Source organism: Tiliqua scincoides, chromosome 4 (genome assembly GCF_035046505.1).
Source record: "Tiliqua scincoides isolate rTilSci1 chromosome 4, rTilSci1.hap2, whole genome shotgun sequence".
Classification (NCBI taxonomy): domain Eukaryota; kingdom Metazoa; phylum Chordata; class Lepidosauria; order Squamata; family Scincidae; genus Tiliqua; species Tiliqua scincoides.
Genome location: NC_089824.1, coordinates 151,350,101 through 151,365,987, shown reverse-complemented (window position 1 = coordinate 151,365,987; position 15,887 = coordinate 151,350,101). Strand labels below are relative to the sequence as shown.

Here is a 15,887-nt window from a genome sequence, read left to right as displayed (position 1 = left end):
TGCTGCTTCTGCAGAGGTGTCACTTTGCAGCTCAGCAGCCGAGAAGTGCTCTGTGAAGTGATGCTTTGGCAGAAGCATTGCTGCTGTAAAGGTGGCTCTGGGAGAGCCCAGTTATAATGGGGGCCAGATAAAAAAAATTCCAGGATCCACATCCAACCTGCTGGCCTATTGCTTGGCACCCCTGCCCTATACCTTCATTGTAAAATAGGTCTGTTCCTGGAAGGCTGTATCGGATGATGCTTTTAAATATGGCTCTTGGAAATATTTGAAATCTCATGAAAAATTCAGTGTCCAGTTTAGCCACATTTCTAATTCTTTCTTCATGTTAAGATTTTTTGATGCTATAAAAATGGTTTGCTTCATTCACTGATTGATCCAATGCGAGCATACGTTGCATTAATCCAGAACAATCTGTTTATCTATTAGGACGTCAACTTGAATGCAGTCTTTTTCCTTTCTGGCCTTCTGTTTCCTTATAGTAATATCTCACAAGGACTGCATAATTGTGGGTTCTCACATCAATCTTCTCTGTCTGCATTTTCTGTTTCCTGGAATGAAAACTCAGAGTGCCAATCTAGGGAGAGTTTGCAAGCCTAGATTTTCCTTCTTTCTGGTGGTGACACTGTCAGTCACTTTTATGTTACATTGGGAACACCTAACTGAAGATTGTGTAGCAAAATATACACAGCTTGAGTAGCAAATAGCTTCAAGTTCTTCTAATGAAACTTCAGATGTTCTTCTAAACATTTACATAAGGCTGGGAAGGAAAGATAACTATCTTCAAAGGAACTGATTTTAATAAAAATGAATCCAGTGCAAGATTCTTGATACAGTTGGGTTAAAGAAATAATGATCTTTGTTCTGCTGTGATCTTGAGTCCTTTTGTGCATTTATCTTGGACAGCTAAGGTCATACAAAAGGCACAATGAAGTCCTGGAATCTCAGCTCTGAAGAGAATAATTCTGGCCAGGCAACTGAGCTATCTGGTATGGAAGAAACCGATTGGGAGCAGTCCAGAATGACACAAAGCTCAAGTGCTAGAAGTAGTATCAATGAACACAGGAAACATACAGCCCAATCAGTGGTGTCACTAGGAATTGAATCACCCGGTATGGGAAGCCAGTGCATTACTCCCACTATGGACCTCCTCCCATGCAGTGGGCAGAGCAATACCACGGGTGGTGGCCGTGGTGGCACATCATTGTCTTGCCCCTGCTGGTCTTTTGGCTATAACTTTTGGTAGAATACAGATTTCAATGTGGTTTGTTTTATTGCATTCTGCATGAAATTAAATATCAAATTATATATAACATGATGGCATTACTCAAAAATACCAAGAACTTAAAAATTTTGGCCAGTAGTGGTGTCATCTTCTTGTGTGCGTCACCCAATGCGACCCGCACCCCCCTTGTGACGCCGCTGAGCCCAATCCTTTGTGTGTTGGCCCAGAAATGTATCACCATGTTTAATAGGACACATTTCTAAGTAGGCAGGTATAAATCTGGTCCCTTGATATCTCAGATGGTAGTGTTGTGCTTCAACTGTATGTTAACACGTTTGATAGTGGTTCTGTTCTGATTGAAATGGGAATGTCTAAAATTGTGTGTAATGTTCACTTTATTGAAAAGCTCAGTACAACAAGGTGTGCTGCCTTGTGTTCAGACTAAACTAATTTATTCTTTTATTCTTTGTTTCGAAGCCATCTGAGGAGTACTTGCAGTAGTTAAAGTGACAGTCTTTTTGCTTACAGCATAAATGGTATAAACCAGTGGTTCCCAAACTGTGAGCACAGGACTTCTGGTTTGATTTAAAGGGACTGTACAAGTGAAGAACCTCCATTTTCACAGTCCCTGTGAAACAGTCCTGTACTTCCACGTTTGAAGAAACTGTGCCTGAAGCAAGGAAAGGAGGTTGGTGATCCACAGATTGGATCAGTGTGGGCTGCATCCACAGCAAGTCGCAGGGAGGTGATGGTAGTCTTGAAGGGCGCCCTGAATCTGCTGTTGCTCCGCTCCTGTAATCTGCCACTGATGCAACCTGCACCACCTTGCCTAATATATGAGCTGCCCCTGTTAGTAATTGTAATGTGCATTTAAATTGTATTGTATAGACTGTTATTCATAATGAAATGTCCATCGACTTGTCCAAAGTTGTAACAAAATAGGCAATAAAACAAAATAGCTTGTGGTAAACTTATCCCCTAGTTGCTGCCACTGTGAGTTCCTTTTCTCCCCCTTGTCTGCATGTGGGAGCCTTTGATTTCTGCAAGTTAAATATTACTTAGGGGAGGAATTTTTTATAAGCACACTCAGTTTCTGGTTGGGGTCAAATGCAGGGCAGGCAGTCATTTTTATAATGTCTAGCCATGTCAAATTGTCTTACATGGCTGTAATACTGATCTGGTTGCATAAGTAAAAAAGTTAAAAAGATATAAAAGTCAAGATAGCCAAGTTCCCACAAAAGGCTGACTTTAAACTGGAGTTTATGCTAAAGTTCATGTTACATGTCGGCCTAATTAAACCGGGCAAGACTTTATACCTGCTAAATGTATAAAGTTTTGCCTGCGTGTGCCCTTAAATAACAGCTTTTGTCATGTCAGGTACTCACCTCTTGAAACACGGAAGCAAAGTGGGGAACTCTGTCATTCTTGGGGAGTGAATTTTTGAATATAACAAAAAGATAAGTCAGTGGAAATTTACTTTTGTAGCTTGGGATGACTTTTACACAATTAAAGAATGCAGTCTTGTCTCATTAGTGCAACCATTGCCTTCCATAGTTTTCAAACTAAATATATCTCATTTTAGTGGATAATTTTGTTCTCTTGCAAAAAAAAATTCTGTGCTGCACAAGAGATCAAAGTAACACACACAGGTCCCCCCTTCCTGTTCAGGTTTCTTTATTTTTCATGACTATACTTTATTGATGTATATTGAAATGAGTCTACTTACACAAGAGCTGGTTTTAAATATTCGCTACTTTATTTAGGCAATACGTTGGAGTCATTGAAAAATAAATTGAAATCCAAGTGGGAAAAACTTCTGGGACCTGATTTTGAGATTATGGTATGTTAACAATGTGCTTGTGTATATTGCTGAATTTAGTATGGTCAATATTTAGAGAACAGTTTAATACCTTGATTTTTTTAAAATTATCAACCATGATGAGAAATATTAGGTTTCCCTGAACATCTTAGGATGAAGTATGGGATTGTTTTAATAATGAAATATTTTAGACTTATTCATCCAGCTAACTTCCTTCATGATGAGACCACCAAAATACCACTATATTTATGTTTTCATAAAGGGCCACTTGCGTATAGAAAAATTGGGCTGGCAAAATAGGACATTTCTTCTACTTCATACACCAAGTGTTTCTTTATTTGATTGATAGCTTTGAGAGTATAGAGATGAAATTCAGGTAATGCTTGGTAGTAATAAGATAAGCCATCTTCGTTGAAACCAAGACTGCCCAGTCAGAGCTGGAAACCTTGTTTCCTATAGTTTATGTAGAGCTTGTTTATCTCACTATTTTGGCTATACTTTGCTATAAGTTAGTACAAAGTACTTGATTATCTCCAATTGCCTTTACAAGAAACTTTGGGCAGCCCAGTCCTAACCTGCACTGGTACAGTTGGGCTGCATGGCCTGCGCCGTATCCAGCAAAGGAGGCTGGAGGTCTATTCAGGCTAAGGGGGACATTTGTCCCCTTACATCATGTAAAACCCCAGGCTGCCTAGAGGGGCTTCTTGAATCTGGGTGAGCAATATCAATGGCGCAAATCCAGGAAACCCCATTTAATGCCAGCAGGTCTGCGAAGGGGGTTAGGATATGGCAGAAATATCCTTTGCTCATCCTGCCTCCTCCTGGACTTGTGATGCCCTTCCCTTGTGCCATTACATCCCGTCCCTGTCTCCAGAACACCCTCCTGGCACCCTCTCCCAGCCCCTGCACATCTCTTCATTTTTCTTACTTCCACTAGCAGCTAGGGGCTTTGATGTAGTGCGTGTGGGCCTGTGCAGGCCTTCCCCACTTGCACTGCTGGCTCATGAGTAGTCATAAAAAACACCTGCTTTTTGGCACGTTTGCGCCTCTCTTGGCCAGTGCAGCAGCTGCAGTGCCACAATTGCTATTTTTAGTTTTTCTTAGTCTTGGGGAGCTTTGTAGAGAGGTCTGCGGGCTCCCTGAGGGCAGCCACTGCCAGGGATAAGTTTTAAAAAAAACAACCCTTTTGTTCCCAGCAGCAGCGCAATTGTGGTGATTGCATCACTGCCTTTGCCATCACCCTTTTTTTTTAAAGGGGCAGAGACAGGGCTTCACAACTGACTAGGGCGTCATGACATCCCCATTTTGGGATCCTCTGTTTTAGTCTGTTGGCTGTGCAAGAAAACTGGCACTTCAAGGACTCACTGAAGTTTTTCTGGTATGCACTCTTTAGGTTGTCACTGTGGACGTGCCAATTGCAGATGACTTTGAGCTGCAGAAATACTCAAAGGTACCTGACCTTATTTTTCTGTCTCCCATTCCGGCATATGTTAGCAGTGTAATTGAAAATGGGTATGAATTTGTTTGGAATGTGCCTGTAACTTTGGGCAAGTGCTGGATTTGTGGCTGTGGTCGATTCTTAAAAAAAAAAAGGTAGGCACTTTTCTGGTTGTTTGTTTTTCACTCTTTACATAGAGGACTTGAATTAATCCAAGGATCTACTTTGCTCTCTTTAGCTTTCTACTAGAGTATGCACAACTCTAGGCACATTTGCTCAAAAGTAAGTTCCACTGTGTTAGTGGAAGTTATTCCCATGTAAGTGTGCTTGTTGCACCCTAAATAGAGGTACCCCCCCTTATCCACCGGGGATCTGTTCTAGAATCTCTCCTTGCTTATATGGAAATCATGGATATGAGGGCAAACTTATTTTCTGTAGGAATCCACATGGAAGTCTTTGACATTTATCACAGTACAATATATATTACCTTCATAGGTGTTTATGATAAGTGAAGTTTTTACATTTGTAAACATTCTGAACAAAAACTATTCCCTATTTCAAGTCTCCTTTGTACTACTCTTGTTACTGTTTCCCCTTCTGTATTGAATGAAAATGTTTGCTAAATGCAGTACCATTATTAAACTGAAGTTTAATGTTTAGCTGTTTCCATTTGAGCAAAGCTGTTTTAAGCGTAAACATTACTTATGGTGCAGTCCGAAGAAAATTGCATGTTAAATCTTAGTGTTTGACAACTTAAATTTGATTTTCTTTTTAACAGCTGCTACCTATTCACACATTGAGGTTAGGAGTTGAACTGGATACATTTGAAGGACATCATTATATATCTTCAATTGCTACAGATGGCCCGATTGCGAAACTTGGTTTATTGCAGTTGGAGGATGAACTTTTAGAGGTATGGTACAAGTCACTGGCAATATGTTGTATGTAAAAAGTGCTTCTTGTTTTATAACATTTCAGTGTTTTAGTAATACCCATATGTTTGAGATGCGTCAGAGTACCTTTTAACATTGATATGGTAGGGAATAGCAGAAATCAAGGCTTTTGGAGCAGAACTGGTAATAGTACAACATGGTGCTCCACTCTGGAAGTCTGAGACAGCTGGATTCACTATAGGGATATTATCACTTCATTTTGATTCTTTAGTTAAGTGCTTCCCAATGTGTGGATTGCGACCCACTGGTGGGTCTAGGCCTTTCTGCCCACTCTTGCACGGTTTGACTGCAAATAGGAGCCATTCCAGAAGCCCCATTCTTTTCTAGAGCCTCCAGAGGCTTCTCCCAGCCTGGTGACCCACTCTTATAGACCTTGGAATGGCCCTTAGAAGTTGCTATAAGCCATTTCTGGTTTTTGGAAGCCACTTTGTTTTGCTTCCAAAAAAGGCTTCTGAGAGCCATTCTGAGGCTTGCCAAGACCTATAGAGTGGGTTGCCAGGTTGGGGAAAGGCCTCCAGGAGCATTGCAACCCACCAGAGAGGATAAGGTGGGTTGCGGTACTGCAGAATTTGGAAACCCTGCTTTAGTTCCTTATATACTGAACTACTTCTGCTCACAACAGTTGTGCTTTCCTTAGATGTAAATGGTTGAAAAGAAACATCAAAGATTTTACATCTTGACATTTACCAAAAAAAGTAGTATGAAAACAATCAGGCCTTAGTATGATCTAATTGTTAGCTAATTATTATTATATGAGTTTGGATTGTATGTGTTGGTGGTTTACACAAACCTACAACTATGTCCAAAGCTTGTGAACTATTACTTTTATCTCCCCTGCCTGCTTCCATTTTTAAAACAAAAATGTGCATCTTGGTAAAAATAACACATAACTAGTTTTAACCTTTTTGATCAGCCAGGTTATGCACCCAATTAAATAAGTCTTGCAATGGAAAACATGTAACAAACTTATAAAGAAAATAGCACTGCCAAGGCACTGATATAATAATTAAAAACAGCTGGAATTAATAAGGAATGCAGGAGAAAGTGTTTGAAGTATATAACAAGATTACATGTTGAACATTTTCTGCAGTGGGCACTTAATGAATAAATATAGTAGTAGGTCTAGTCCTGCTTATCCTTCTTGACATAGTCCCTTTCTAGGTGACCATTTTGCCTGGAAATTGGTCAGTAGTAGTAAGTAGAGAAGAAAATGCAAATTAACCCTGGAAAGAGGGTGCAGGATAATAGGCATATAGAAAAAGCACATTGTAATCCCATCTGGGTGGTGTCAGAGGTCATACAGGTTGAGCATTAGCCAAGGGCCCAAGCCCATCAGAGGACCCTTGGCAAAGCTGACTGCTGAACCTACAGCAGCAGGAGTGTCCAGTGTGATGTTGGGGGGGGGGAGATGGTAGAGGGTCCAGTGCAGCGCTATGCCCCAAGTTCCCAGCGACCTTGTGCTAGCATTACATCTCATGCAGAAAAGCTTCATTTTACTGAAGTTGATAAAAGTGAATTTAGAGCTAGTGTGGAGTTGGACTTGAATCAGGAAAATGAAATTGAATTCCTCCTCTGCTATGATAGTGGCTTCCAAAAACTCTCCTTAGCCTAATCTACTTCACAAAGGCCCTTTCTCTTGCTTGCATGCTCACCCTCCAGAAAACCTCTGGGATGACTAGGTTTTTCCAGGAAGAGATAGCTTATTAGGTTTCCAAATACTGTAAACCTGTCAAAAAACTTTACAAAGGCCACTGATGGCTATAGGGCTTTAACAAAGCCACCAGAATCCAAAAGACTGAGTTACAGATAACCCAAACTGTTCCTTTTTAGTTAAAAATCTTGGATTAAGTAATTTTTTAAATACTTACTATAGTTTTATTCTGCCCTTTCTTCAAAGAGCTGAGGGCAGCATATATGGTTCTCTTTCTCCCTCCCCATTCTGTTCTCACCCTGATTAGGTGGCTTAGACTGAGAGAAGGTGACTGACCCAAGATCAGTCAACGACCTTCATGGTTGAGTGAGGATTTGAGCCCAGGTATTCCCATTCTCACAGCTACAGCACACAGACTTTTCAATGTTTTGAAGGTGGTGTTTACCATTGGAATAATCCAAACTGAACATAAAAATATGTTTGTTGGTTTTGTTTAAGTATCTGAACGTCCTTGCATGTTTCCTTGTCTCTGTTTAGGTGAACAGTTTTCAGCTCTATGGAAAAACCCGCCGTGAAGCAGTTTCTTTTCTCAAGGAAGTCCCACCTCCATTTACTCTGGTTTGTTGTCGACACCTGTTTGATGATGGCTCAGAGTCCTTTGTAGATGAACCCATAGCCATCGCTACTCACTTACCAGAACCACAGGTAAAGCAGTAAAAAAAAACCTGAAATGAAAATGCTGTACTTGAGTTGAAAATGGGTTCGACAAATGTACTTTAATTTTTGAAAGACTTCATTTGCTCTTGTATTTGCTTTTTGTATTGGTTACTTTGCAGTTTAATTTCGTTATGAACAATAGTGACCATTTCTCAGCTGTTTGTTCCACTGTTTGAGTCTGAACAGCCTGTGATTTCAGGGGGTTTTTTAAAATAAAAATTTCACCCTCATGATGGAAAATGTGCCCTTTCCTCATGCCCTTCAACATAAATTTTTTCATGTATATCACAGGAAGTGCCCAGTAATCATGTATGAAAAACGGATGATGTATGTATATGTATGTGTGATCCAGTAGACAGAGCTGAATGTATATGTAGGGTTCATTGAAGTCTAAGGAGTGTAATCCCTATAAATGTGCTTGACTGGAACTTAACTTGCCAGAATGGTGACAACTGAAGCAATTGAGTTAATTGCAATGAAAGAATGTGCTCTTAGCAGTTCTGCAGTGGGTGCTTCTAAAAAACATAGAGCTTGCTTCAGACTGGTAGCACAGGTGCAAGGTTGGGGACTGATAAATGAATAATGCTAGTGGTAGAGAATAGAAGTGCAGGCAAGATGAGATTAAAGTAGGTCATCAAAGAGAATTAAACAGTTTATGCCTCAAAGAACTAAAGTGGTGTAGTCTTGAATCCCACAACTCACTTACTTCAAGGTCATTTCACTGAAGGGCATGCCAGAATAATGGGGGGAGGGAGTTGAGAACTGTTGTCTTGTGCTATATCTACTCTCTAAACCTGTGTTACACTGCTCTCAGTTCTCCTGTTTTCTCCCCTGTCAATCTCCCCTTGCACTACTGCCAAAGTCAGCATTTCTGCAGGTGTAGGTAGCCATTGTTAAAGAGGAGAAACTGGCAATCAGCCTGAGAAGCCCAGAAGCCATTTTGCAGAACCGCACAGGTCTCTTGTGAATCCTACCCTCAAATTCCTAGCATTCCACTGGGGCAGTCATGACATTTCAGTTGTCTACTGTGCACAGTGCAGAAATCACCATAGGAACCTCTGCTCACATTTAAAAGAACAATGTTCCCTTAAAAATTGACAGATTTTGAATTCAGGCCTTGCTGTCTTTGGTTTAATGGAGCCAAGTGTGTGCTTTGGACCAAAGCTGCAATGGTACTTTAGAAAATGCATCTTCGCTGGAGAGATATTTCATGTTTGTGATTTTACTACTTTTACTGTAATTGGAAACTCCTGGTGGCTTATCTAGGCAGGTAGCTAGAAACATCATTGTACTAATGATACAAGGTATGTAAATCAATGGGCCGACATGCTGACGATGTACATCCCATTCATCATTCTTCAGTTTAATAAGGGAGCAAAGGCTTTGAATTATGCCTAGTCTCAGCTTCCCCATTAGCTGATTGCTTCCATATTGTGAACAAAGAACTTGATGCAAACTGGAAGATTACAGTTTTAGCTATTAAAATTTCTAAAGGTCTCAGATCTCAGCCTTTAGCATTTCCATAATAAAGTAAACATTTGCTGCTGGGATTCTTTGCTCCCTAATAACGTATCCTTTGATAGATGGTTGCCCTATTCGGACTACCTTGCCCTTAAGAAAATATCCACAGTTTAACTGAGGGTGGGGTACAAAAATATTGCAGGGTGTTCATTAATAGTCACTTATGACAATTTTTTCAATTTAATGATATTTGTGACATGTTAGAATGCATGCATACATTCTGCAATACAGTTTGAATAGCTGAATCCATGACATAAGAAATGTTGCCAGTTCTCCCTATTAGACATGAAACACATGCAAATGATATACTTGGTGTAAAAGACTGTCTCTCCTGTGTTCTTACATTATGAGCTGATTCCCAATAGTCAAATGAAGGGGACGCTCGCAATAAATCATAAATCTGTAGGACTTGGATTCTAAAAATAGGAACAGACTGTCATGCACTGAAGGGGGTTTTCCATTTCCTACTTCCTGCTGCAGGCACATCAGAGACTGCTCCCAAAAGCTGACACAGAAGGCCAAGTGACCACTATTCTAAGCTGTGAAGCCACTTAAATTCCAACTTATGTGACCTCTGGATCAGTGGTGGCACTAGGGTTGTGTCACCTGGTACAGGAGGCCCCTTGATGGACCTAATGGACCTACATGCAATAGGTGGGCCAACACCTCGGGTGGTGGGCATGGTGAAGCACCATCACCTTGCCCCCCCCCACTGGTGTTTTGGCTATAACTTTAATAGAATAGAGATGTTTTGCCACTGTTTCATTGCATTCTGCATGAAATTACACATGATATATAACATGATGGTATTAATCAAATTCCAAGATTTAAAAAGTTTTGGCCAGTAGTGGTGTCGCACACCCCCATTCATGTCATCTGGTGCGCCCTGTACTCCCAGTACTGATGCCACTGCTCTGGATGAATGCAAATTGGTCGAAAAATCACGATATCTTACTTTCCAGGTAGAACCCAAAGACTTTGGCCTGGAAAAGGAAGAGAGAGAGGAAGATGCGGAGTTGGCATTATGGTCTTCTGAAGTCAAAGTTATTGTTCTTGTGAAGGACCCGAATACAGGCTTGGGATTCAGCATTTTAGACTATCAGGTACGCTGTACATATGTTACAATCAAGTGTGTTTTAATTTTGTCTTAGTAACACTACTCAATATTACTTAATTGTTTTGTTGAAATGATGTTTTATTGGTAGTAACAGCAGAAAAGATCAAGATTGCAGCATGCTTGCGACAGTGTGTGCCGACGGTGAGCCGGCGCACACCGGTTAGGCTTCGGCCCTGGGTCAAAAGTTCTCTTCTCTTTATCTTCTATCTAAAAAATGTTTTGACTCTTCTGTATGTAGAAAGGCGGATTTCACTCAAATTATTTTCTTAAAGCCATTTTAATCTTAGAAATTATGACATTTTAAAGTGAAATTTCATAAGGTTTAGAGTCTGATATTTTGCAGATAAATGTTTCATGGAGAGTGTCCCTACCCACTCATCCTCCTCCTTCCTTAGGACAGTCTCATCCAATATAAATCCCCATGCAGTGATGTAGCAGCTCTGGCAGCTGCTATGTTACATCCCATGGGGGATGTTTAGCTGAGGGAGGTTTCCTCATGGTAAGGGGACATTTGTCCCCTTGCTCCAGGACAAGTTCCAGCAACTGTAATAGGTCAACCCAGACTTGTCCCAGGAATTTTGCTGATGCAAATCAGCATTGATCCATGCAGGCGGATCAGGCTTGGGGTTCCAAATCTTGGAATTTGCATGCATGCATCCCACCCCCTCCTTGCCTTCCCCTTGCACTGGCAAGCCTCCATCACTTTGCCAGCATGTGCAGAAAGGCTCCAGCCTTCCTGCTGGTGTGCTGGCTCCCTACACTGCCACAAAACACTTTGAGGTGCTTTTGTGGCAGCCAGCACCAATGGAACACACATTCTAACCTTCCTTGTGTTTATTTGCTCTGTGTATACAGAGCCTATTCACTCTATGTGCATGATCTAGTACTGCAAGATCCCCGGTAATGTGGAGAGGACTTACAGATGCACAACTTGTATAAGCATGATCAATATATTGCTACCTCCTAGAACAGTGTTTTTCAAACTGTGGGTCAGGACCTACTAGGTGGGTCATTAGCCAATTTCAGGTGGGTCCCCATTCATTTCAATATTTTATTTTTAATATATTGGACTTGATGCTACCATGGTATGTGACTGCATTTGGGAAAATGTTACAGACCTGTACTTTTAACAAGCTACTATGTATATTCTTTTAATAATGATAGTAAATGGGGCTTACTCCTGGGTAAGTGTGGGCAGAATTGCAGCCTAGGATTGTTAAAAATTTTGCTGCTTGCTGATGTCCCTTTCAGTCATGACATCACTTCCAGTGGGTTCTGACAGATTCTCTTTCTAAAAAGTGGTCCCAGTGCTAAATGTGTGAGAACCAGTATCCTAGAATAATGGGCATTTTTCTGTTCAAAAAAGGTGGCTGCAAAATCTCTGTAGCATGTGATATATGTAATTTTGTGATGGTTTAGCAAGTGAATAATAAGGTAACTCTTGATTCGTGAATTTTTTTTACTTTTGACATTTCTTTAATGTCAACCCAGAGTTTGCCTCCATAGTGACACTTCTAAGTTCTGTTGTCTCCTAGCTTTTTCAGTTCTGATCTAAGCCACCTGGGACGAAGAACATCTTCCCCCTGCCCTCTTTCTATTTTGGATAAGTGAGCCCCTTAAAATTTAAAGTTTGTATTTTGGGTTTTTTATGGCAGTGTCTACTTAACCTATATCGGGATGTCAAACTTGTTTTATTACACTGGGCTGAATAATATACATGGCACCTGCTGAGTGACATCATCAAGCAGGAAGTGATGTCATTAAGCAGTGAAGGCCAGAAATAAGCACTTTGTTCTCACTCATTAGTTGCAAGTGACAGAAGAGAAAATACGCAGAAAGTGATTCATTGGGAGAAGCAACCTGATGAAAAGGCAGCCCATGTGATGATTGGGCTCTCCCAGAGCCTCAGCAGTGTCACCGTCCCTCATCCCTCTTGTCTGTCCCTCCCTCCCAGAGCCTCTGCAGAAGTGGTGCTGCTGAAAGGGTGGTGCTGGGAGAGCTCAATCATCATGCAGGCTGGATAAAGAAGTTCTGCAAGCCATATTCATTTAACACCCCTGACCTAGACTATCGGGACTAACTTATGGCACAGTTTAAAAATGCTCTGTATTAAGTTAGCATGTATGATGTCTGCATTTTTGCATCATAGTTAAAGGGTAACAGGGCCTAGAAATAGCTGTGCCTCAGACTCTGGATAATGGCTGCTGCTTAGAGTAGGTAAAACTGGCCTGGATGGACCAATGGTCTGACTCTGTTAAAGGATTTTTCCTATTTTAGTTTCAAACAATGACATTGATGCTATAACTAGGATTAGATCGTTGCATGGACACCACAGAGGTTTTGACTGGACTGTTTGTTGTCATAAAGTCAGTTACTACTGCTTAATTGATTCATGGATCACAGTTTGTGCTAAATCTTCATGGAGGGATCAAAATGCCAGAACAAAATTAGCAGAAAATATTGAAGGCAATCAAATTTCAAGGACTTATCACCATATCACGTGCTGTAGGACCTCTACTATGAAACGATCCACTCTTAGAAATGTCTAATAGTGAACAATCTGCAGTATTGAGAGACTAATTGCATTAGGCAGGAACATAATTCTCCCTAAAGGCAAAATTCTGTTAATGTAAACATTTCAAAACATTTGTCAATAGTGTGCATAGGTATATTGGGCACATAAAATAGCAAGATGTGCTCTTTGTATTGTCAGGCAGCATGATACTTGTAAGGCCCCAACAAAAAAAATTGGATAGTGGTTTGCTAAAGTCACACACATCTGAGTCCTGCCTAAACACTGTGGTTTAGCAAAACAACAAAACGTGTTCTCTTGAAGCACAGACATGTCAAATGATATAAAATTCAGTTATGCTTTTACATAATTGTCACAAATTGGGGACAGATTAAAGAAAAACACTTGGAGTATGCTTGTGTGATTTTGAGATGACTCAAAATAGATCCTCTTAGTCACTTTTTCCCTGGCATTTGTGCTGGGAATTTCAGATGGTACACTACAGTTCCTATAATATTTGCCAAGAGCAATAATATGAAGATTTGCTTTTATATTTTTATATGACCAGAATTAATGGAGGCGTTAATAACAGTTTTTATTTACTTTCATATGCAAATGCATTAGCAAGGTTAGGATGTAGCTAAATTTAAAGTGTTTGCAATGAGCGTTAAGCTATTGAATTTTAAATCTTCCATCATTTTTAAGATTTTGGTTTATAAAGTGCTATATGACCTTGCTGGTCTGTGAAGGTTTTTTAATGGCACATGGATAACAATGAGGTTTATTTGTTCATAGTAACATTTTTGACAGATCATTTGAGGAGAAAACAAATGAATATATGTGACCAGAATTGGCCCTTGTGTATCAGAAGTCAGTGATCCATAGAAAACTCAATTATCCTCCTAGTCCAGAATCTCTATACTTTACTAATCACTGGTATTTGCTTCACCACTACAACAATCCAAAATGCAAACCCATCCGTTATATCCAGCAGACTTGTTAAGTGCATATGTTAGTTGATGTGTATGATGGGTTCTCTTACGGATTCACCCTGCTTCTGTGGGCACTTCCATGCTTTCTCTTATCTACCAATATTCTGTGTGTGCTTCTCCGCGTCCTTTTTATGCTGCTTAACCTTTTCATCCATTTTTCCCATCTGTAACCACATTTGAGGTCAAGCCACTGGCTACTAGCAGTGCCACTGTAAGGTTGCTGGGGCCCTAGGCTGAAGCCTAGGTCTCCTGATGTACTGGGCCCATGATGGTGCATTGAGCACTATTACTGCCACCGGTGCTTGAAGGTTCAGACGTTGGCCTGGCAAGATTCAGACGTTGGCAACCTATGATCAGGTTTGGGTTCTCAAACAGTGCCTGACCTGCCACCTATAGTCATAACTCCAGGTTCAAAGGCAGGATGCCCCAGCACACTAGTTGCAGGGGAGCAGTGGTGTGGAAGGGATATGTGGCTTCCCAGAAGTATATGTAGTAAAGGGATAAATTGGATTGAATATGCCTGTGGCCTGATTCAGTAGGGCATTTCTTGTGTTCTTATGTAACTGCATTTTCTCATACTCCTTTCTTACCCATTTACTCCAGCTCTCCCTCTGTTGTTCTGTTTTGAAGTGGCTAGTGTTATGCTGGCCTTCTATTTTTGTAGCACACATTCAGTGCTACAGAAATTTTCCATATCCTGTTCCAATCTCTCCTGTCCATCCACATCAATATTCTTCTCTTTCTTCCCTCCCTGCACACCATTTTTCCCATTATTTTCCCTTCCACTGCTTGCTGCTGCCGCCTCTTTGGCTTGCCTCTTACAAATGCAGAGAGGGCAGGAATTAAGGAAGTGAGATTGGTTAGTCTAGAGCTGTGGTTCCCAACCTGTGCACTGCGGCTCTGGGGTGCCATAGCAATGTCACAGGGGCGCCTTGGGATAGTTTAAATTTCAAAGGGAAACAGTGATGGAAGGGTATGGGCACCAAGAAAAAATTACTGGGATCTGTAGGGGCACCATGATCAAGTTTGGGGACCTCTGGCCTAGAGTGCCTCCTGGACTCTAGACTTCCACAACCCACTCTTTGAGAAGGAGGATAGCAGCACAGCCGGTTGGATGGAGCAGTAGCTGAGCAGCAGCTTGGTATGAGAGATGCTTTGTTTGCTTGTGGGACACCCAGCATTGATTTCTGAAAGGATTTCTGAAAGTTGCCGTTTTACCAGGGCTCGTGCGTGGGTCAGCCCCACAAGCTCTGTAATGAAAAAAACCAGTCATGACGTTTGTTAACATTCCGTGTATGCTAGTAACACCCTATCATAATAATTTGATATATATTATTGAATATTTATTTGTCTCTGTTCCACAGACAGGTTTGCCCTCGGTGGCTCATAACAGCACAAACATGATACAAAACATAATGGAATATGAATACATAGGAAAATAGCATTGGTGTCAACATGTCAAAGCTAACATTAATTCATTAACATTAAGTTCAACCGTTTTTTTTAACAACTCATTTGCAATCATCTCGGCACACTTTAAGCAAAGAGGTTGAAATTCAGTGAATCAATTCAAGCATTTGAGACCAATGTTATGCAAAGATTAAACAATCCAAGCAGTTTATATTAATAAAAACTAACATTAAAAAATGAAAGTGGGATTAAAAGCATCAACAGTAATAAAAATGAACTCAAAGAGCTCGGTCACCTCGGCAGTATTCTGCAAACACAGGCAGATCAAACTACACCAGGTACAGTCTGCTACAGTTCATATGCACCCCACTTTAGCAACCCCTGTCCTTTTTCGGATGAGACTTAACTTTCCCCATGATCCTGATACTGTTCCAAGAAAAAACAAACAAACATATGTTTCAATTAAGCCTACCTATCCTTTATAATAAGAGAGACTCCTTTTTACCAGGTCCTGTATTCCAAACCAGGAAGGGGA

At 40.7% G+C, this 15,887-nt stretch overlaps 1 protein-coding gene across 1 annotated transcript in view; it reads left to right on the top strand.

Annotated features, from left to right (window-relative positions):
- Positions 1 to 15,887, top strand: part of PATJ (PATJ crumbs cell polarity complex component) — a 177,228-nt gene that overhangs the window by 25,581 nt on the left and 135,760 nt on the right. The window contains exons 12-17 of the mRNA XM_066624595.1: positions 2,986 to 3,062; positions 4,435 to 4,491; positions 5,258 to 5,392; positions 7,621 to 7,796; positions 8,092 to 8,101; positions 10,314 to 10,424. Of these exons, the coding sequence (XP_066480692.1) occupies positions 2,986 to 3,062; positions 4,435 to 4,491; positions 5,258 to 5,392; positions 7,621 to 7,796; positions 8,092 to 8,101; positions 10,314 to 10,424 (566 nt within the window). The remainder of the gene's footprint in view (positions 1 to 2,985; positions 3,063 to 4,434; positions 4,492 to 5,257; positions 5,393 to 7,620; positions 7,797 to 8,091; positions 8,102 to 10,313; positions 10,425 to 15,887) is intronic.